This window comes from Panthera tigris, chromosome D4, assembly GCF_018350195.1.
Source record: "Panthera tigris isolate Pti1 chromosome D4, P.tigris_Pti1_mat1.1, whole genome shotgun sequence".
In the NCBI taxonomy this organism is placed as follows: Eukaryota; Metazoa; Chordata; class Mammalia; order Carnivora; family Felidae; genus Panthera; species Panthera tigris.
The window spans coordinates 57,029,474-57,048,495 of record NC_056672.1 but is presented as its reverse complement, the minus strand read 5'-3'; the positions used below and the strand labels follow the sequence as shown (position 1 = coordinate 57,048,495).

Sequence of the window (19,022 nt, the reverse complement as noted above, 5' to 3'; positions counted from 1 at the left end):
AGGCCCCCCTTCCCCAGAAAGGTAGCAGCAGAGCTACTGACCACTGACAAGATTTCTGGGCCCTTGTGCTAGAAAGGACTCCTAATCCACCTGCTCCAGCCAAGAGAGCAGTCCAGGGTCATGTTTCCCAGACACCAGCCTGCATCAAGGCACCCAGCCTCAACCATGAATTTTTTTTCTCTTGGCACTCCTCTGAAATAGAAAAGGTATCAGACCTGACTAGGGTGAACATGTGGTACATATAGTTGGCATCTCCATCCACTTAAGCCATTTACTTGGAAGAGGACAGATAGGGAGTCTGAGGTGGACAGACAAAGTTGTTTCTGAATGAAGAGGAGAGAGGCAGGGTGGCCCTCTAAAAAGGTCAGCCAGAAGTAGTTGTATCCGATCCACTGGGTGGCAGGGAATGAGACTCTTGCAGTAAAATGGACTGGAGACTTAGAAGGAAAAACAGAAGGTCAAAGTGGCCCTCCAGACAGGAAAGGAACAGCTAGAAAAAGGTCTTTGGAGCGTGGCAAAGTGAAAGAAAGGTGTCATTAGTACCAAAGAGATGGCTGGCATTAGAGTGGTCAAATAGGAGAACTTGAGAGTTCACATGAGCAGGGATGGGAAGAAATGGATCAAAATCCTAATGAGAAAAGCAGGGGTCCCAATGTTACCTGGAAGGATGAGAAAGTGACACCTTCTCCCAGGGCAGAAGTGAGGGTACTGACTGACCTAGGAAAAGTGGGTTTACCCCCAACACTTTTTTCTCAAACCAGAGGTAGTAAGGGTGACATGGAGCACGAATGCACAAAGGGCAGAAGTCTGTGATAGGAGATAGCAGCCCCCGACAGAAGTCCTCAGCTGTGCAGAGCTGCTCAATACCATTCAAACAAAGGAATGTCTCCCCATTTTATCTGAGCTTTCGCACCAACCACAGCAGCTACCATTTCCTGAGGCTCATGTGCCAGGGACAGTGCTAAAAGCATTACCCGCATCATCTCATTTAAAGCCTCACAACAACCCTGAGTTAGCATTACTATCCCAATTTAAAGATAAGGAAAAGGGCCTAGAGAGTTGAAGTAGCTTGCCCAAGGTCACATAGCTCTTAAGTGGAATCAGGATCTGAATCCAAGTAGTCTGACTCTATAACCTACAGTCTTAATCACCCATCTTGGGGTTCTCCAGAGCCTGCAGGAAACCCAAAAGAGGACATCGAGGACTCCTCAATTCTCGTTCTTAGAGGAAACAGGGGCACCTCTGTGAAACCGGAGTGACTCATACCAGTAGAGTATTTAGAGATGTCCCTCTTTAAAAGAACTGTCCCCAGATAAGGGAAGATCTTGCATGTGCCGTACGTTTGGGGGTACCGAGCAATGGAAAGCGCATCCCCGGTAGGCTTGTGCAAAAGAGACACCCACCTCCTCATCTCGGAGGAGCACCCACATCTCTAGCATACTTCAGGGAGACTCTGCCCTAGGGTCTGAGAGAAACATTCTCCACTCCAGGTGTCGGTTCGCTCTCCCGGAGCCTCTGGCTGTCGCACCCTACTGCAGCTCCTGGGTTTGGCTGGAGCGCAGGATTAGCCATCCCCAGGAAATGCCTCCCTCCGGTCCAGGCAAGGATCCCAGCACACACACCCCTGGTGTGTATGTGTGTGTTGGGGGTGGGGGGGAATGCTTCCTCCTCTCCAGGTCAGGGAAGAGATGTGGGGACCACCTGGGGGCCCTTACCCCTCCCACCTCCTTGCTGGGGAAGTGCCCAGTCAGTGCCCCTTCCATGGCCACCTCCCTCCCCCTCGCTGTGCCGGGGCATGAATCAGCTCTCACAGCTTGTTAAAGCTAGACCTCTTGTTTTCATGCCCTCACCTCAGGAAACAGAGTTACAGCTTTTCCAGCTCTGCTCAGCAGGGGGCCAGGGTCCTCACTTTATAAACATCCCAAGCCTGTGAGAGCAGAGGGCAAGGAGATGGTGTGAGACAGGAGCCCAGGGGAGAAAGACAGAAACTAAGACTCAAGGAGAAAAACAAAGAAAAGCCAAAGAGACAAGACCAGAGTAGTCTGAACAGAGGCCAAGAAGGGATCGAGAGGGCTGTGCTGCAGGAATGACCCTAATGATGCTCTGGTCTGGACAGGCGAAGGGAGTCCTGGGAAGCTGGGGGATCATCTACTTGGTGATATCTCTGCTCCTCCAGCAGCCAGGAGTCCACAGCAAGTGCTACTTTCAAGCTCAAGGTAAAGCTGGGGGAGGTATTTGGAAAGGCCGAGGACAGAGGGAGTTGGGATGAGGGGGGCTTAGAGATGATCTTCTGTCAGAAAACCCAGACTCCCTCTAGCTCGGAAATTGGAGAGACTAAATATGGAGGTGATGTGTACTTACTTTCTCCCACTGCAGACCACAAGTGATTTTTGTCTGCCACTACCACTCCCACACACACTAACATCTCCTGTTCTTCCCTAGCCCCCTGCCACTATGAAGGGAAATATTTTACCCTGGGTGAGTCTTGGCTCCGCAAGGACTGTTTCCATTGTACCTGTCTGCATCCCGTCGGTGTGGGCTGCTGTGACACGTGAGTGACCACAGACTGCCAGGGTATAACCAGACTGTTGTGGTGGGAAAATGAACAGAATAGAGGTATGAGGCTGGCTGAACCTGAAGGTGCCAACAAGAGTGAGAGAAAGAAAGAAGCCTGCAGGCTACGAAGTGAGGGATGTAGGGGGCGGTCTGGAGGGAAAATATTTCTGCTATGAAACGAAAAAATCCATATATGGCAGGCCAGGGCTTAGACACAGGGAACAAGAGGGCACTAAAGACATGGGAAGAATGCTGGCAGAGAAGGAAAGTAGGGCAGGGATAAAGGGGGCCTTCACCATGCTGACTCCTTTCCCATGCTTTGCTTCCCCAGGTCTCAGCATCCCATCGACTTCCCCGCGGGGTGTGAGGTACGTCAGGAGGCAGGAACCTGTCAATTCTCCCTGGTGCAAAAATCTGACCCTCGGCTGCCCTGCAAAGGGGGAGGGCCTGACCCCGAATGGGGCTCAGCCAACACCCCTGCCCCTGGGGCCCCTGCTCCCCACTCCAACTAAACTCAACCGATCACCCTTCCGCTAACTGCCCACTGCTGCTGCCACTTCCAGGGAAACCACTAGCAGCTGCCAATTTATTCTGAATAAATAAATTAATGCTACAGCTAAAAGCCTGCCTCTCATTGTCCATGCCACTGGAGCCAGGTGGGGAAAATGGGCCCTACTATAGAGTCCAGGTGCTGAGTTCTCAGTATCCTGAAGAAAGATAGCGTCGTGGTGAGTCAGTTTCAGATGGTTATGGTGCTGGTGCTGGGGCCTGGGGCTGCATATGAGGCCAGGGTAGGGCTTGTGGGCAGCACCTTGATTGGAAGGTCCCAGCTGAAGGTGTCTACGGGCACTTGCTCAGGCCCTGTCCAGGTGACAGGCTCAGGCTGTTCCAAGGGAGGTAGGAGCACCAAACCTGGTTCTCGCGATGTTACAAATTCAAAATGCAATCTCCACTTCAGGGACACTGTGGAAAAAAACAGACAAAGGTGGGGAGGCATTAGAAGGCAGGAGTAAAAACCAACGCAGGATATGGTTAGCAAATGGAGGGAAAAAAAGTGGTATTCAGGAAGAAGAGAAGAAGTCACAGGGCTAGGATCAGGGATTTCTCTAAAGAAATCCAGTGTTAACCAGAAACATGTCAACAGGATAGCAAGGTCAAGCATCTAATAATCTAAGTGTGGAACAGTCAAGACTTGGTAGATTAAAGTAAACACGCTGGGGAATCAGAGATCAGTGCATCATAGGGTCTCAGTGGGTAGGGGTAGTGAAGGACATCTGTAAAGCTCTTAAGAATTTAGAAGTTAGTGCATCTAGGAAACAGACTGAATGTCTGAGAAAGTGTTACATGTCGGAGGCTGGGTGTGGGTATGTCCAGGAGTTTGTTAGGAATCAGAACCCATTACACTCTACCTAAATACAGCATTTTACTCCCCCCCCCCCCCCCCCCCCCGCCGATGATGGTCTGGGTCTCACCAATGGCTGTGCAGAAGCCTGGGGTGGAGCTGAGAGGGATGGGGAGGGAGAAGCTGGTTCTGGTTGTATGTAGGCAGGACTCCTGGTGCCGGGCATGAGTCACATGAGAGACAGAGGGGATACCCCCTGTCCTGCGGCGCCTCTGGTATTCAGGCTGTACACGTTCCTCAGTCTGTAAACTTACTGAAAACTGGGAGCAAGAAGAGAAGTGGTTGCTAGCAGGCACTTGAAAATAAGGACTCTAGGTGAGAAGCTTGAGCCCAATCTCAAGCTATTTTACCAAAAAGACCCTGGGTGACCACACTATTCACTTCTACATACCACCCCTCTTAATGTAGGCCCTTCCTCCTTCCTCCCTAGCCCTCCAGGCCCAGCACCCCAAAATCCCCTTTCCTTCTCACCTGCAAACAAGCTACAGTTCCTTCCCCTAAGTTTAAGGTCCCCACCACATCCTCGCCGAGTCTGTATACAGATTTGAAGATGCCAAATGTCCCAACTTTTCCTCGGCCATCACTGATATTGTATAGATCTGGGAAGAATGGGACACTATGAGCCTGGAGTCCACACTGGGGAGTACCAAGGGCTGGGAGCCGGAGGCCAAGGTGGGGTTTTTCTTTATAATGTGGGATGAGTATCAATGAATCCTCAAGAAGCATATGGCAATTAGGAAAATCTGTCAGAGACAGTAATAATATGGGGGTATGGGGGAGGACAATTGTGAAAGGATTCTCACGGAGGCTGCGGCAGGATGTGGCAGCCATGAGACGCTCCCCAGCCAGCTCTGCTAGCCATGAATCCTTCTTCCCACCTTCATCCTCCTCCAAGAATGGACTAGATGGGGCTACAGCCTCATCCTGGGGAAACCGGATATCTTGAAGGCCTACAGAGAGAAGAGATGGAAAGGTAGTGCTAGGAGGGAATAGACAGTAGAGGTTAGGGTTTCAGACTCCAACCTGTGATGGCTGAAGGTAAGGGGAGCCACATCCCAGGTACACATTTCAACCTAGTCTCCAGAAACCGCCCCCCACCCCCCAACTTGCACCTTTACTAAGACCAGGAAGCTTCCCTCCAGCCCCCCTCGCAGGCCCTCTACAGATCATTTCTGCTTTGGTGAGGCTCTTCCCCAGCCCTTCCCTCTGGGAATCCTTACTTACCTGTCAGCACAAGAACCCTCAGAGGGACCCTGAGTAAAGTGATGGGTGAGTTGACACGCTGGCAGCCAATGGTCAGTTTGTAGACATACTTGACTGACTGACCCCGAAAGGAGGGTGGTCCCTCTATGGGCAGCACTTCACTGTAGGAGTCTGGTTGGGAAGTAGTAGTCAGGCCAGCCAGAGGCAACCAGAGAAGTCCTCCCTCCAGGAGCCTTAGAAGGCAATCCAGGGGTGGGAAAGAGATAGGCACTCACATGATTTGGACTCTCCAGGATCTAGCCTCAGATCACAGAAAAGGATTTTTGGTGGAGTGGAAAGGATACACTGACCCCTCTCACCTGAAAGAGATAAGAAAGACTGCAATTTAATGACCCACTGTCTAGGGGCGCCTGGGTGGCTCAGTCGGTTAAGCATCCGACTTCGGCTCAGGTCATGATCTCGCGGTCCGTGAGTTTGAGCCCCGCGTCGGGCTGTGTGCTGACCGCTCAGAGCCTGGAGCCTGTTTCAGATTCTGTGTCTCCCTCTCTCTCTGACCCTCCCCTGTTCACGCTCTGTCTCTCTGTCTCAAAAATAAACAAACGTTAAAAAAAAAAATTAAAAAAAAATGACCCACTGTCTAGTACTAGGTGAAACTAGCACAGCAAGTGGGGGCAGCCCAAAGCAAGCTACCCTTATTTTCTTGTTGTAAGACAGAAACAGTCATATACCCCCAAAACAACAATTACATTCCCCAACATCCCCAATATGACAGAAACCATAAGGATCCACTAGAACAACTTAACAAATTCACTCTCAGGTGACAATGACTCCACCCCCTTCCAAAGGCAAATGCCCATCTTTAACCTCGGTGTGGTAGAAAGACAGTCTGGCTCTCAGGCTGGACGTCTGGCTGACTGGCGTCAGGGGGAGGTAGTGCTACTCGACTCTCACTGGCATGGAACTGGCAGTGGATTTGGGCACTGGCCCAGGCCAAAGCCTCACTATGGGAAGAAGAAAAGAAAGCATCAGAGGGGAGCTCCTGACCTCACAAATGCTCTCCCAAACTCCCCCCACCCCCCACACCATCTGAGGAGACCAACATGGTGAAGTGGCTGTCTGTCTTAGGGATCGGAGAATCCTGAACCTCAAAGAGAATCCATTAAAAAGAAGTATACTGTGGGTAAAATGGAAATGGGGAAGGGGGGAAGGGAGGGTGGAGGGCTCTGTCAACCACACGTTCAGTTCAACAGCCCTTTCCTAAAATGAGAGCGCAATGAGCAAGAAGGTGGTGGTGTGCTACAGGACAATCTGAGCTCTGGCTTAGCACCATAGAAACCAGGCTTCCTCCCAGAAGAACCACCTCCTTCAGTATGTGCATCCCCACCTGGATGCAGAAGTGGCCGTGGGGGGTAGGGGGTTGGTGACTGTCACCACACACTCCAGCGCCTCCCCCGCCAGAAACACAGGACCTCGGCTCAGCTCTGCTACCACTTCAATCATGGCAGCTCCGGAATCAGATCTAAAAGGAAACAAGGGGGGTCAGAGGTCAGTACCATGGCAGGGAGGGGCGTCTGCAGAGAACCTTGGGGCCAGGACAGAGGAGAACAGCGGCCACCAGCACGGTGTCTAAGTGAAGCGCCTGGCTTTGGGGTGCGGGAAAGTGGATGGCAAGTACGGGTGGCAGCTGACCCAGTAGGGGGAGGACGTCTCTCTGGGTTCCAGACCCCCGCCCCTCTCAGTACCGAGTTAGTCCCCCTACCTCCCGAACCCCCAAACCAGCCTCCCCAACCTCCCTCCAGGCTCCAGGTCCCAGCCCAACGCCACGACCGCCCGTCACCTCGTGCCTTTAGCCCGGGCACCTCACACGGTCGAATACCGGGTCTCGGCACACCGAGGCCCTCACCTGCCCGCCTTTCCACGACCGGGCCAAGTGCGTGGCGGCGTCCGCGGCAGAGGCGGGACTTCCCTTCAGCCCCCCTTCCCCACCGAGCGCCTTCCGACCGGAAACGCCCGGCTGATCGGACCGGAAGGGGCTCGGGTTGTCCCGCCGCCTTGGGTCACCTTCCCACAGGCTGGCACCCGGGCGCAGGCGCTGTCCCAGACGCCAACCGGCGGGACCCGGCGCCCTACCCAGGGCGGGGTGGGGCCTGGCGCCACGGCCCGGAGACGGGGCTCAGGCGGCCGCAAGCTCCCAGGCCGGTCCCGGGGGCGGTTCCTTGCGGGCTGGCCCCCGGGGCTCCTCCCCTTTCCGCGGGCTCAGTCGCCCTTTGGCTGGGCAAACTAATCACCGCGGCCCAATGACGACGAGACCCGATCCTTCCCTCCCAGGACCCAGAGAGACGACCGAGGGGGAGCCCGAGGCGGCTTTATTGCTGTCGCCGCCAACGCCGCTGCAGCAACAGCTCCCAGGCTCCACGGAAACACTAGCTCACCTCGGCTTTCCCCAGCGCCTGGCCCTCCGAGACGACACCTAACAACCACCGCCGCCCGCATCTGGACTTGCCTAGAGAGATACTTTGTACCCAAAGACTTGGGACCCGGGACCATCGAGGTCGTGGGGACCCAGGATCCTGAGAACATGGGAACCGGAGTCCCAGCCTCGGAGCAGACTAGCTGTGCCAAAGGGGATCCACAGGTTTATTGCCCTGATAATGCTGGAGGCACTGAGGCTGGGCAGGTTACAGACTGCGACAGCCCTGAAGACAATCGGCCCCTAAGTGAGCCGGGCTGCAGCAATCCGCAGGACTGTGGGCAACTGATGGCTTCTTATGAAGGCAAAGCTAAGGGCTACCAGGTGCCTCCCTTTGGCTGGCGCATCTGCCTGGCTCATGAGTTTGCAGAGAAGAGGAAACCCTTTAATGCCAACAACATCTCCCTGAGCAACCTGATAAAGCATCTGGGCATGGGCTTGCGGTGAGTAGATCCCATTGCCTAGAGTACTTTAGGTTTCACTTTGTTCCAGCACAAGATTTCCAGCAGAGGTGAGAAAGGGTGAGAAAGCAGGTGGGTGCCTTGTTCCAGTCAGTTGGCCCTTACCCCCAACATATTCTAAGCCTGTGGTTTGGAGCGCCGGTGAGACCGGGTCACATGTCTGCAACCCCCTTCCTCCCAGAAACTTGTCTTTCTAGTAGGAAAGAGCAGGAACATCTTGGGCCTGCAGTCATCCTTTCCCATTTAGGCTCCATCTCACTCCTTTTCCAAAGACTTCCCTTTGGCATTTGCTATACTTTGTAGCAAGGCGGGAAAGGATAGTCTTGTCTACTATGGTACAGACACAATGTTGTTTTATTCCTTATTCCAAAGGGGCGAATTCTCAACCTGATTCCCGAGTAACTGGGGTGTTCTGTCTGCCTCATTTAAAAGGCACACCACATTACAGTCCCAACACCCATTGGTTTCTTTCAAGCTTTAGCTCCAGGGAGTGGGTGACAGCCTGCCGGCTCTCACCCTAAGGAGAGGGGTGTGCTGTTCACTTTATTCTGAGATAGACAATCCCTGATACAAAAAGCAGAGATCTCTGGCCAGAGAGGCACTGCCATAAGTGTCCCTAGAGCTCTAAGTAATATAGTCTTCCAAGGCCTGCTCTGGTACCCCTTCCCCCAAGGGTTGCAGACACCCCACGAGCTTATCCTGAGCTGTAGAACTCCTTTAGATCCTTACAGATCCCCACGGAGTTCAGAAGCTAGTGATGAGAAGCCAAGACCTATTAACAGGAACAGGTGGATATGAGGACAGAAAGCATCACCCTTAGGTCATTCTGAGTCAATCCACAAAGTAAACACAAGCTGGGGATGGCGGAATAAAGGTTAGAAAACCCAGCTCTAACAGCCTCTAAAGTAGGGGACCCTTCCCTTTCAGTCAGTGCTGTAGGGCTGGGTTGGGAGCGCATTTACCTTACCCCAGCCCAGCCCTAAGCAGTGGGAAGGGCCTGACGCTGCCTGGGTATCTGGCTCCTCTGCTAGTTCCTGTGGGTGGCCTGTACTAAAGAACAATCATCCCTCCAGGTTACTTCAGAAACTGACTCAGCCCAACTCTGACCCCCAGAGCTCTGGGTCAAAATAAGATCTGAGGGCTAGAGTACTGAGAGAAGCACAATGGGATGCATGTGGTAGGACACTGAGATCAAGAACGGGTAGGCCTCCTAGCCCCTCAGCCCCTAAGTGTGAGCTGAATCAGAGGCCTGAAGCTGTGTTCAGCCCCCTGAACCTTGGCTCCACATGCCAGGATAGGGTGGAGATCATTGTCATGGGGCTTTTGGAATGGGATGAGGTCCTGCACTGAGGAGAAAGCAGGAGTGAAACAAGGAACAATTAATTGTGAATAATTCTTAAATTGGGGCTGAAATAAGGGAGAAGGCCAAATGGGTCAGGAATGGCCAGCTGCTAAATTAGGGGAATGAGAGATGAACCCTAAGAGGAGACCAAACTGGAGGTTTGCTGATCAGGAGTTGCATGCAGCAAGCCAGAGTTCTCTTGGCCTCATTGTGGTGACTCAGTTTTGATTGCTCTCCCTTCCAGCCTGAGTCCATTCATTCAATACATGTTTACTGAGTGCTTGTTCTACACCAGATACTCTTTTGTTAGGCTTACCTTCAGATCTTGCATTTCTCCCTCACTGCCCTAATCCCTGCTGTAACCTCCCTCCCTTCTCCATTCCTTTATGGCCTCTAGTTTCAAAGTCCAGTTTCCTCTAAACTGGCAAAGAGGACCTTCTGCTTTCCCATCATCTCATCCTTTGTCTTCCTCCTTCCCCCCCCTCTTCCCCCTTCTCCCAGAATGTACCCTTCCTATTCTCTAATCACATTTCTCCTCCCCTTGCTCCTCTTCATGTTCACCTGTGTAGTGCCCCACTGTTTGTACATTCACTGGTAAATTCAGCAAATAATTTACAGACTTCAGACCATGTGCCCTGCCCTGTGCTTAAAGCTGTGGTAATGATCAGCTAGTCTTTGTCACTATCCCTTTCCCCAAGAAATTTAAAAGTGTGTCAGACTCGTGTGAGAAACACTGAAAGAACAAGACAGCATCTGATTGGGAGTTCAGATAGTGTATGTGCAAGTAACAGTAATACCTGACACAGGTACCCTATGGCTTTCCTATTTATAATGTTATTTGCTCTTTCAACCATTCCATGAAATAGGCAGGGCAGGAGGTACCCCATTTTGTAGATAAGGAAACTGAGGCTTAGAGGAGTTGTTTACCCAATTACATAGTTACAAGTGGTGTGCTTTGAACAATACATAAAAAATGGCTGGCTAGGGAGGAGAATAGAATTGGGAGAGTCTGGTGGGACAAGGGTTGCTTAGTGATGACCCACTCTGAATGGGAATCTGTAGGACTTAAGATTGGAAGAGAGGCTGAAACCAATGTCGGCGCCTTGAATCCCAAACAGAACCATTTTCTTATTGGATACAGAGCTATGACAAGACCAGGAAATCCCCAGGTAGGGATTTTTAGGCTTTACTAGGATACTATGAGAGAGCAAACTCAGAAACCTTACTATTTCAATGCTGAAGTTTTAAAGAAGACTTAAAAGGTTATGCCCCAAAATGTAAACACTGGTTGTCTACAGGTGGCATTTTTTCCTCTTCCATCTAGTATACTGTACAAATTTTCATCTTTCACAATCAGGAAGAAAAATAGTCACTTTAAAAAGAAGAAAGTGGGGCGCCTGGGTGGCTCAGTTGGTTAAGTGTGCGGCTCAGGTCATGATCTCACGGTTCGTGAGTTCGAGCCCTGCGTCGGGCTCTGTGCTGACAGCTCCGAGCCTGGAGCCTGCTTCGGATTCTGTGTCTCCCTCTCTCTCTGCCCCTCCCCTGCTAACGCTCTGTCTCTCTCTCAAAAATGAATAAACGTTAAAAAAAAAAAAAATTTTTTTTTTAAATAAAAAGAAGAAAGTGGGGCGTTTTGATGGCTCAATAGGTTGAGCATCCAACTCTTGGTTTGGGCTCAGGTCATGATCCCAGGGTTGTGGGATCCAGCCCCATGTTGGGCTCTGTGCTGAGTGTGGAGCCTGCCTGGGATTCTCTCTCCCCCTTTCTCTCTGCTCCTCCCCACCCTCTAGAAAAAAAGAAGAAGAAGAAGAAGAAGAAGAAGAAAGTTATCCCAACAGACTGTTCCCATGGTGGGTGGGGGGGTGTAGTCAGGGAAACAAAACCGGCCCTCTCAGCACCTCAGGCAAAGCTCCTGAACTAAAGCCAAGCAGTGGTAGTGGAGTTACAGGTGAGGCATGGTCAGAAGCTCCTGAGAATAAAGAGGAGAAACAAAGATAGTCCCATCCTGTAAGCTGGGGTGACTGAGAAGAGTAGGGGACCTTGAACTGTAGAGAAGTGGAAAGGAAGAGAGATTTGGAAGTGAAGGGAACGGTCCTTGGCAGCCATGTAACGGGAAGTTACAACTGGGTGACCAGAGAGAGGCAGGGGATTGCAGCCCAGGAGATACCGCCCACTGCCTCTTCCACTCACACTGCCTCTTGCTCCTCAGGTATTTGCAGTGGTGGTACCGGAAGACCCAGGTGGAGAAGAAAACACCTTTCATTGACCTCATCAATTGTGTACCCCTGAGACAGATCTATGGTGAGTCTACCTCTGCTCTGCACAGAGAGGGCCCAGCCTCTGGGTCTACTGCAGAGCTAGGCAAGAGGCGTCCAGTTTTTGCAAGTTGCACAGCCCCTTTCCCTGGGGTTTTTTTTTCCTCCAGCTTTACTGAGCTATACTTGACATAAAACACTGTGTAAGTTTAAAGCATACAGTGTGTTGATCTGATATCCCCAGGGTTTTTAGAGGAACTCATCTTTATAGTCTAGAAAGTGAGGAATGGGCTTCTTTTCCTCTCCCCATGTCCCACTAACCATCCTGATTCTATCTCTAGGTTGTCCTTTGGGTGGCATCGGGGGAGGCACTATCACTCGAGGTTGGAGAGGCCAGTTCTGTCGTTGGCAGCTCAATCCTGGAATGTACCAGCACCAGACAGTCATTGCTGACCAAGTAAGAACCAGCAGGTGAAGGAGAGTCCAGGACAGTACCCCAGACCAGGAAAAGCCTCTTGGCCAGTGTAGGATGTAGAAATTAGATGTGCACATGATTCAGTCCAATAAGTATTTTCACGATGCTTCCCATGTGCCCACCCTTGTGCTAGGATATACTAGGAATGAGATACTCCCAGAGCACATGTTTCTTAAAAGAGTAAACAGCCCCAGCACCTTCATGCCCTCTATTTCTCTAGTAAATGGCTCCTACCTACTTTGCTGCCCCAGCTCCACTAGCTCAGCCAGTCCCCAGCCAGGGGGAGCAGGGAATTTCCAGATCCCTTAACCTGGTTAAAAGAACATTCAGTAGTACCAGAAGGGAAAACAAACCCAAAAGTTTATAAATGCATGGGGAAAAAAGATGTGTAGGGTACCTACTCTTCACCCTGATTGGCTAGCCTTCAGCTAGAGGTCAGCTCCTCTGCTGGTGATCACTCCTCTGGTGGTCTCCCTGGCTGAGGGCCTGGGAAGTCCCTCCTGTCTCAGGCATAGATCTCCTTTTTTCCCTTTTCTGAAGCTTCATTTCTTTTCCCTCTGTTCCTTCATCACATCTGGACCTTCGGTTGCCAGAGGCATCTAGTCTACCTTTCATCATCTCTCTCCAGCAACCTTATATGTGCAGTTGTCCACCACATTCCCATTTCCTGTCTGAGGGATGCTTCCAGCTTTCAGCTCATCTTCAAAGAAAAAATGACTAGCAGACCTTGAGTCCAATTAATGACAATGCCCTTCCTAGTTCAGGTTTACCAACCCTACCCAATGCCCCAAGCTTCCTCTCTGGCTCATCCATTAGGTATCCTGAGGGGAAGTGCCTTCCGGAATCGTGACTCGAGTTAAAGTAATTATTGCATGCTTAACATGTACTAGAGATTGTGCTATGCATTTTGTATGGTATTTAATATTTAAAGACAGTCCTACAAGGTAAGAACCATTATTACACCCATTTTATAGATAAGGAAACTGAGATCCAAAGAGATTTAGTAACATGCCCAAGGTCACATGGTTGGTAAATGGAAGCTCTGGGATCCAGAACCAGCTCTCGCTGTGGTTCAAAGCCCATAGTCTTAGCCACTTCCAACAACATAAATTATTGTATACATACATTAAAATTTGTCAGGCATACTTTGAAGCAAGGGAAGAGAGATTAACCCCTTATAGCCCATATACTCCAAAAGCTTAAATTTTTTTAGGGCAATAGGACTTTGAGAAAATGGAGACTGTGAGACCACCTAAGAACCAAAATAAGAGGGATAGATAGTACGCTGAGAAAAAAGGGACATTGCTCTAGACTTTCCTCATGCTCTCCCTACACGTGCCAACTCTGCCTGTCTCTGATGTGGAGTCATAATTGGAGAGGGGGACCTCAGTGACCTGGAGAGGGCCCTGCCTTCAAAGAACCCACAGAGCAGTCAGGGAGTCAGAATGTAAACAAAACCATTATAACGTGCTAAACTAGAGGGGTAGGGGGACACACAGGAGAATGACTCACTGCTTGCGGAGAGGAGATGGCATTTGACCTAGGCCTTGAAGGATGAGAGGTTTCACCAGATGGAGAATGAGCAGGAGCCAAGGCATGGAGGAGGAAATGTAGTTAGTGTGTTCAAGAAACAGTGAGTATTCAATATGACCAGAATATAAGTGCTTGAACAGTAATGAGTCTGATAGGCAGGGAGAGGCCAGATCAAGAAGGGCCCTCAAAGCCAGGAAGAAGAATTTAGACTTTAGCCTGAGGGCCATGGGGAGTCACTGAAATATAAGCACAGACTAACATGTCTGGATTTGCCTGTAAGAAAGATCCTCTGATACCAGATGGCAAGAGGCAGAGCATAAAAGCAGAAATGGTGAGGGTGCTAAGACCACCATAGTAAGAAGGGAGAGGAAGCCTGGGAGAAGAGAGGAGGCAGGACTTGGTGGTGACTCACCACTGGGGGAGAGGTCTGGGGGATGAGTGAGGCTGTGGTGCAATGATAACCACTGCAGGCTCTGAAAGGGGACGGGAGACTAGTTTGAGGTGCCTGTGGTTACCCCATCCAGCCTATCTGCCTTTTGGTTTAGTTCACAGTGTGCTTGCGTCGGGAAGGGACGACTGTGTACCAGCAAGTCCTGTCTGTGGAGCGCCCAAGTGTCCTACGCAGCTGGAACTGGGGCCTGTGTGGGTACTTTGCATTCTACCACGCCCTCTATCCCCGAGCCTGGACTGTCTATCAGCTTCCTGGTCAGAATGTCACCCTTACCTGTCGCCAGATCACACCCATCTTGCCCCATGACTACCAGGTGAGGCTCCCACTATGTTTCCTCCATTGCCCTCCCTTCCCTGAGATCTGTCTCTGCTGGAAATTCCATGATCTGTGAAAGACATCATGCCGGTTTTCCAGGATCTCCGCTCAGTTGGTAAGACAGCCTGCTGGAAATCTGGGGAGATGCAAGTGGAAACAAAAGAGAGTCTACTGGGGGCAGGGAGTAATATTTGAGCCAGGTCCTTGGTACGGAGGAGTGGGGCCAGGAGGCGCTACACTGGGACCATCTGAGTCTGATCTTTTGCTCCCAGGACAGCAGCCTGCCTGTAGGAGTCTTTGTGTGGGATGTGGAAAATGAAGGGGATGAAGCCCTGGACGTGTCCATCATGTTCTCCATGCGGAATGGACTGGGGGGTGGAGATGATGCCCCAGGGGGATTGTGGAATGAGCCCTTCTATCTGGAGCGTGATGGGGAGACTGTACAGGGGCTGCTGCTGCATCATCCAACCCTTCCAAACCCCTACACGATGGCTGTGGCTGCACGACTCACGGTATGGAAGAGCCCGCCCTAGACCTTAGTCCGCAAACCCCTACCCTCAGCCTGGCCCCTGAGCCCACCCCATCCCGCCAGGGTCTCTTCATTTCCTCATTTCCTGAATCCCATCCTCACTACAGCCTGTAAGCCTCTGGAACTTGGAGGTGGGAATTATAATGGGAACTGGAGAGTTAGTCCAAAGCCAGCATACTTGTGGAGCTTCCCCTCAGTCTTTGGCCCCCTAACAGGCGGATACCACGGTAACCCACATCACAGCCTTTGACCCTGACAGCACTGGGCAGCAGGTGTGGCAAGACCTACTTCAAGATGGACAGCTGGACTCCCCTGCTGGTGACGGGGGCGGGGTTTGATAGGGAGGTGGTGGGAAGAGAGGTTGTCCCTGTCTTGGGAGGAGGGGTGAGAGCCCTGGTCATGAATAGGCCTTATTCCCATATTAGGGACCCTTGGGGCTGAAGAGGATGCCTATGCCAATTTCTCTTGTGCTTCCCTCAGGCCGAAGCACCCCCTCACAGAAAGGAGTAGGCATTGCTGGGGCTGTGTGTGTTACGGGCAAGCTGCCACCTCGAGGCCAGTGCCGCCTGGAGTTCTCGCTGGCTTGGGATATGCCCAGAATCATGTTTGGAGCTAAGGGCCAGGTCTACTACAGGTGAAGGGATCAAAAGAATTCAGGGATCCGAGGTGCTGGAGCTCTGACCTGGAGCCCGAGTTCTCATTCCTTCCCTTTCTTTCCATCCCAGACGGTACACAAGGTTCTTTGGCCGCGATGGTAATGCAGCTCCCACCCTCAGCCACTATGCATTGTGCCGATACACAGACTGGGAAGAGAAGATCTCAGCTTGGCAGAGCCCGGTATTGGACGACAGGTGTGAATGGGGCCTCTCTTACCCTTCTCCTGGGCACTCATACTCCAAATGGGACTCCTTGGTTCAATCTCCACCCACCACAGTCAGCAGAGTTGGGCTGGGATTCACTTGGTGCCCCCCCACTCTGCAGAACTCCAAAATCCTTCCCTTCCTTGGAGGTCCACATTCATTAGAGCATTCCCTCCTCCTGACTCCCCAGATCCTTGCCTGCCTGGTACAAATCTGCGCTGTTCAATGAACTATACTTCCTGGCTGATGGAGGCACAGTATGGCTGGAGGTTCCTGAAGACTCCTTACCAGAGGAGCTGGTGGGAAGCATGTGTCAGCTCCGCCCCATCCTCCAGGAGTATGGTCGATTTGGCTACCTTGAAGGTACAGGCTGGTGGTGGACTGCAGTACAGCAGGCCGAATCCATGGGGCCAGTTAGTGCCCTGCCAGAAGGCAGGATGGTGGGTTTTGCCTCCCCCAGGGGATTGGTTGGAATGAGGGGGTTAAGTGGCGGGTGTGGAGTATGACAGTGCCCCATCCCCAGCTCACGGACAAGCTAGGGAGGGGACTTGGAAGGGAAGCAGGACTTCTGGAGACAGTGTGTCTCCCTCCTTCCTCCAGGCCAGGAATATCGCATGTACAACACATATGATGTCCACTTTTATGCTTCATTCGCCCTCGTCATGCTCTGGCCCAAACTCGAGCTCAGCCTGCAGTATGACATGGGTATGGGTCCCTTTTGTTCCCCTTCTGCCCTTTTAGCCCCCCACACCCGTGAATCTTTTTGGTCCCTGAGATTGTCTCCTTCCTCCTCTCTACCCAACATGTCCGTGTCCTGCTTACTGGTTCCCCTCTAGGGTCACAAACAGTTCTGTGCCCCACCTCAAGTCTGCCCATTCACTACCCCTGCCCCCAATTGTATGTCTGCTCCGCCAGCTCTGGCCACGCTCAGGGAGGACCTGACACGGCGACAATACCTGATGAGTGGGGTAATGGCACCTGTGAAAAGGAGGAACGTCATCCCCCATGATATTGGAGACCCAGGTAAAAATTCCTCCAGCCCAGAGTTTGCTTCCCTCCCTCAACTTTTGTACCCTCTACCCAACCCACCAATGCAAATCAGTCAGGTTTCCTCCCCTCCCACAGATGACGAGCCATGGCTCCGGGTCAATGCATATGTGGTCCACGATACCGCTGACTGGAAGGACCTAAACCTGAAGTTTGTGCTGCAGGTTTACCGAGACTATTACCTGACGGGTGACCAGGGCTTCCTGAGAGACATGTGGCCTGTATGTCTGGTAAGACATGCATGGGCAGTGGCCAGTGTGCCAAGGGCATGACTGGTGTTTGGGGAGAACCCAGCTGGCTATTGTGTCGCTCCTTAGTATCCATCTAGGTCTTCAGTATCTTGGTCCCTCTCTAGGCCGTGATGGAGTCTGAAATGAAGTTTGACAAGGACCAAGATGGACTCATTGAGAATGGAGGCTATGCAGACCAGACCTATGATGGATGGGTCACCACAGGCCCCAGGTTGGAGAGTAGGGACTTCTAGGGTACCTGAGGTGGGGAACTGGGCACCAAAGAATTGTGGGCTCAAGGAAGAATGACTCGTTGCTTGTTATGCATGGGAGTGGCTGGAGCTGCCAGTCTGACCTCCAAATCCGTGTCCCTGATCAGTGCTTACTGTGGAGGACTGTGGCTGGCAGCTGTGGCTGTGATGGTTCAGATGGCTGTCCTATGTGGGGCACAGGATGTCCAGGATAAGTTTTCTTCCATCCTTAGACGAGGTCAAGAAGCCTATGAGAGACTACTATGGAATGGTGAGTTGGATGAGCCTAAGGAGACCTAAGGCAGCTACGGGGACACAAGGAGCCTTATTTTGTCTTCCTGTACTCCAGGCCGCTATTACAACTATGATTGCAGCCCTCCACCTCAGTCCTGTAGCATCATGTCTGACCAGTGTGCTGGCCAGTGGTTCCTGAGGGCCAGTGGTCTAGGAGAAGGAGACACTGAGGTGAGAAAGACTAGGAAGAGGAGCCAGAGAGAAAGTTGTTTTTTTTCTGGAGGTGGGAAGCAAATTTAAGGAAGCGTGTCTCTGCCTTTACCCCTCTAGGTATTTCCTACCCCTCACGTGGTCTGTGCTCTCCAAACCATCTTCGAGTTCAATGTCCGGGCCTTTGCAGGAGGAGCCATGGGGGCTGTGAATGGGATGCAGCCCCATGGTGTTCCTGACAGATCCAGTGTCCAGTCTGATGAAGTCTGGGTGGGTGTGGTCTATGGGTTGGCAGCCACCATGATCCAGGAGGTAATACACTCCCTTTCCATCTCTCTACCATCTGTACCTTGGGCTGGCAAACTTGATCAGCCATCAGACCTCTGTAGGGCCTGACCCATCTGGAAGACCTCTCCCTTTTCCCTGGCATGCCTTCCATATCCTGCCTCAGTCTTCTGCCTACGGATCACGTTTGTTTCTACCACAAGCTGGAAACTCCCTGAGGGGAGAGACCCTACTGTCTCCATCTGTCCAGCTGAAGTGGCTACTCAGGGATTGCCAAGTAATGTGACTGACATCTCTTCCTACAGGGCCTGACTTGGGAAGGTTTCCAGACAGCTGAAGGCTGCTACCGAACTGTGTGGGAGCGCCTGGGCCTGGCCTTCCAGACCCCTGAAGCATACTGCCAGCAGCGGGTATTCCGCTCACTGGCCTACATGCGGCCACTGAGCATCTGGGCCATGCAGCTGGCCCTGCAGCAGCAGCAGCATAAAAAGGCCTCCAGGCCGATAGCCGAACAGGGCACAGGACTAAGCACAGGGCCTAAACTTGGACCAAAGGAAGCCATGGCAAACCCAAAGTGAACTCTCTGAACTGTCGGAGAGAGGCTCTAACAGCCCAGCCTCCAGCCTGGCCTTTCCTCTTCACCCCTCACCCCACCAATCTCCTGCAGCCCTGAGCCACCAAGACAATCATGACCCTACCCTCCTCCCTACCCAATCGCGCCAGTAAAGAGGGGTTGAGGGTGACCCAGGAGTCAGAATCACTTATTTATTTCTTCCCTCACCCAATCCCCTCACTGCATGAAATGATTGAGGAGGTTAGTTGACTCCCCCAGGCCCATTCATGGGGTGGCAGACATACATGGGTACAAATAAAAGACCCAGAAAGCCAGTGAAGTGTGATGTGTTTGAACTCC

General features: G+C 51.9%; 3 protein-coding genes across 5 annotated transcripts; 2 read left to right on the top strand and 1 right to left on the bottom strand.

Moving 5' to 3' along the window:
- The first annotated feature begins 1,549 nt into the window (after positions 1-1,549).
- LOC102950430 (microseminoprotein, prostate associated) lies at positions 1,550-3,178 on the top strand. The gene is made up of 4 exons (XM_007076492.3): positions 1,550-1,627; positions 1,856-2,216; positions 2,443-2,551; positions 2,888-3,178. The coding sequence occupies exons 2-4, from the start codon at positions 2,087-2,089 to the stop codon at positions 3,066-3,068; spliced, it is 420 nt and encodes a 139-aa protein (XP_007076554.1). The 5' UTR covers positions 1,550-1,627; positions 1,856-2,086; the 3' UTR covers positions 3,069-3,178.
- Positions 3,114-6,661, bottom strand: RGP1 (RGP1 homolog, RAB6A GEF complex partner 1). Its single transcript, XM_007076496.3, has 8 exons — positions 6,546-6,661; positions 6,026-6,162; positions 5,437-5,520; positions 5,183-5,332; positions 4,762-4,908; positions 4,430-4,557; positions 4,029-4,218; positions 3,114-3,519 (listed from the first exon to the last, which is right to left on the bottom strand). Exons 1-8 carry the CDS (start codon positions 6,659-6,661, stop codon positions 3,296-3,298), a joined length of 1,176 nt encoding a protein of 391 aa, XP_007076558.2. The 3' UTR covers positions 3,114-3,295.
- On the top strand, positions 6,625-18,997 carry GBA2 (glucosylceramidase beta 2). Of its 3 annotated transcripts, none has more exons than XM_042964506.1 (18): positions 6,625-6,706; positions 7,490-8,074; positions 11,644-11,735; positions 12,031-12,146; positions 14,243-14,461; positions 14,736-14,975; positions 15,208-15,310; positions 15,473-15,626; positions 15,718-15,843; positions 16,043-16,215; positions 16,453-16,557; positions 16,768-16,875; positions 16,978-17,129; positions 17,255-17,361; positions 17,509-17,651; positions 17,730-17,845; positions 17,945-18,136; positions 18,415-18,997. In XM_042964506.1, exons 1-18 carry the CDS (start codon positions 6,660-6,662, stop codon positions 18,685-18,687), a joined length of 3,051 nt encoding a protein of 1,016 aa, XP_042820440.1. In that variant the 5' UTR covers positions 6,625-6,659; the 3' UTR covers positions 18,688-18,997. The 3 variants fall into 3 exon arrangements, with proteins under 3 accessions (XP_042820440.1, XP_042820441.1, XP_042820439.1); XM_042964507.1 differs by having other exon boundaries at positions 12,031-12,160; positions 14,741-14,975; positions 17,614-17,651; XM_042964505.1 differs by having other exon boundaries at positions 12,031-12,160; positions 14,741-14,975.
- The last annotated feature ends 25 nt before the right edge of the window (positions 18,998-19,022 follow it).

Bases quoted from the DNA above. Each gene is read 5' to 3' on its own strand.
- LOC102950430 (XM_007076492.3), top strand. From the start codon at position 2,087: ATGACCCTAATGATGCTCTGGTCTGGACAGGCGAAGGGAGTCCTGGGA. The intron at 2,217-2,442 runs GTAAAGCTGGGG...GTTCTTCCCTAG, and splicing joins GTGCTACTTTCAAGCTCAAG to CCCCCTGCCACTATGAAGGG. The intron at 2,552-2,887 runs GTGAGTGACCAC...TTGCTTCCCCAG, and splicing joins GGTGTGGGCTGCTGTGACAC to GTCTCAGCATCCCATCGACT.
- GBA2 (XM_042964505.1), top strand. From the start codon at position 6,660: ATGGCAGCTCCGGAATCAGATCTAAAAGGAAACAAGGGGGGTCAGAG. The intron at 15,844-16,042 runs GTGTGAATGGGG...CTGACTCCCCAG, and splicing joins AGCCCGGTATTGGACGACAG to ATCCTTGCCTGCCTGGTACA. The intron at 17,130-17,254 runs GTAAGACATGCA...GTCCCTCTCTAG, and splicing joins ACATGTGGCCTGTATGTCTG to GCCGTGATGGAGTCTGAAAT.
- RGP1 (XM_007076496.3), bottom strand. From the start codon at position 6,661: ATGATTGAAGTGGTAGCAGAGCTGAGCCGAGGTCCTGTGTTTCTGGCG. The intron at 5,333-5,436 runs GTGAGTGCCTAT...CTTCCCAACCAG, and splicing joins TCCTGGAGAGTCCAAATCAT to ACTCCTACAGTGAAGTGCTG. The intron at 4,558-4,761 runs GTGAGAATCCTT...CATTCTTCCCAG, and splicing joins CACATCCTGCCGCAGCCTCC to ATCTATACAATATCAGTGAT.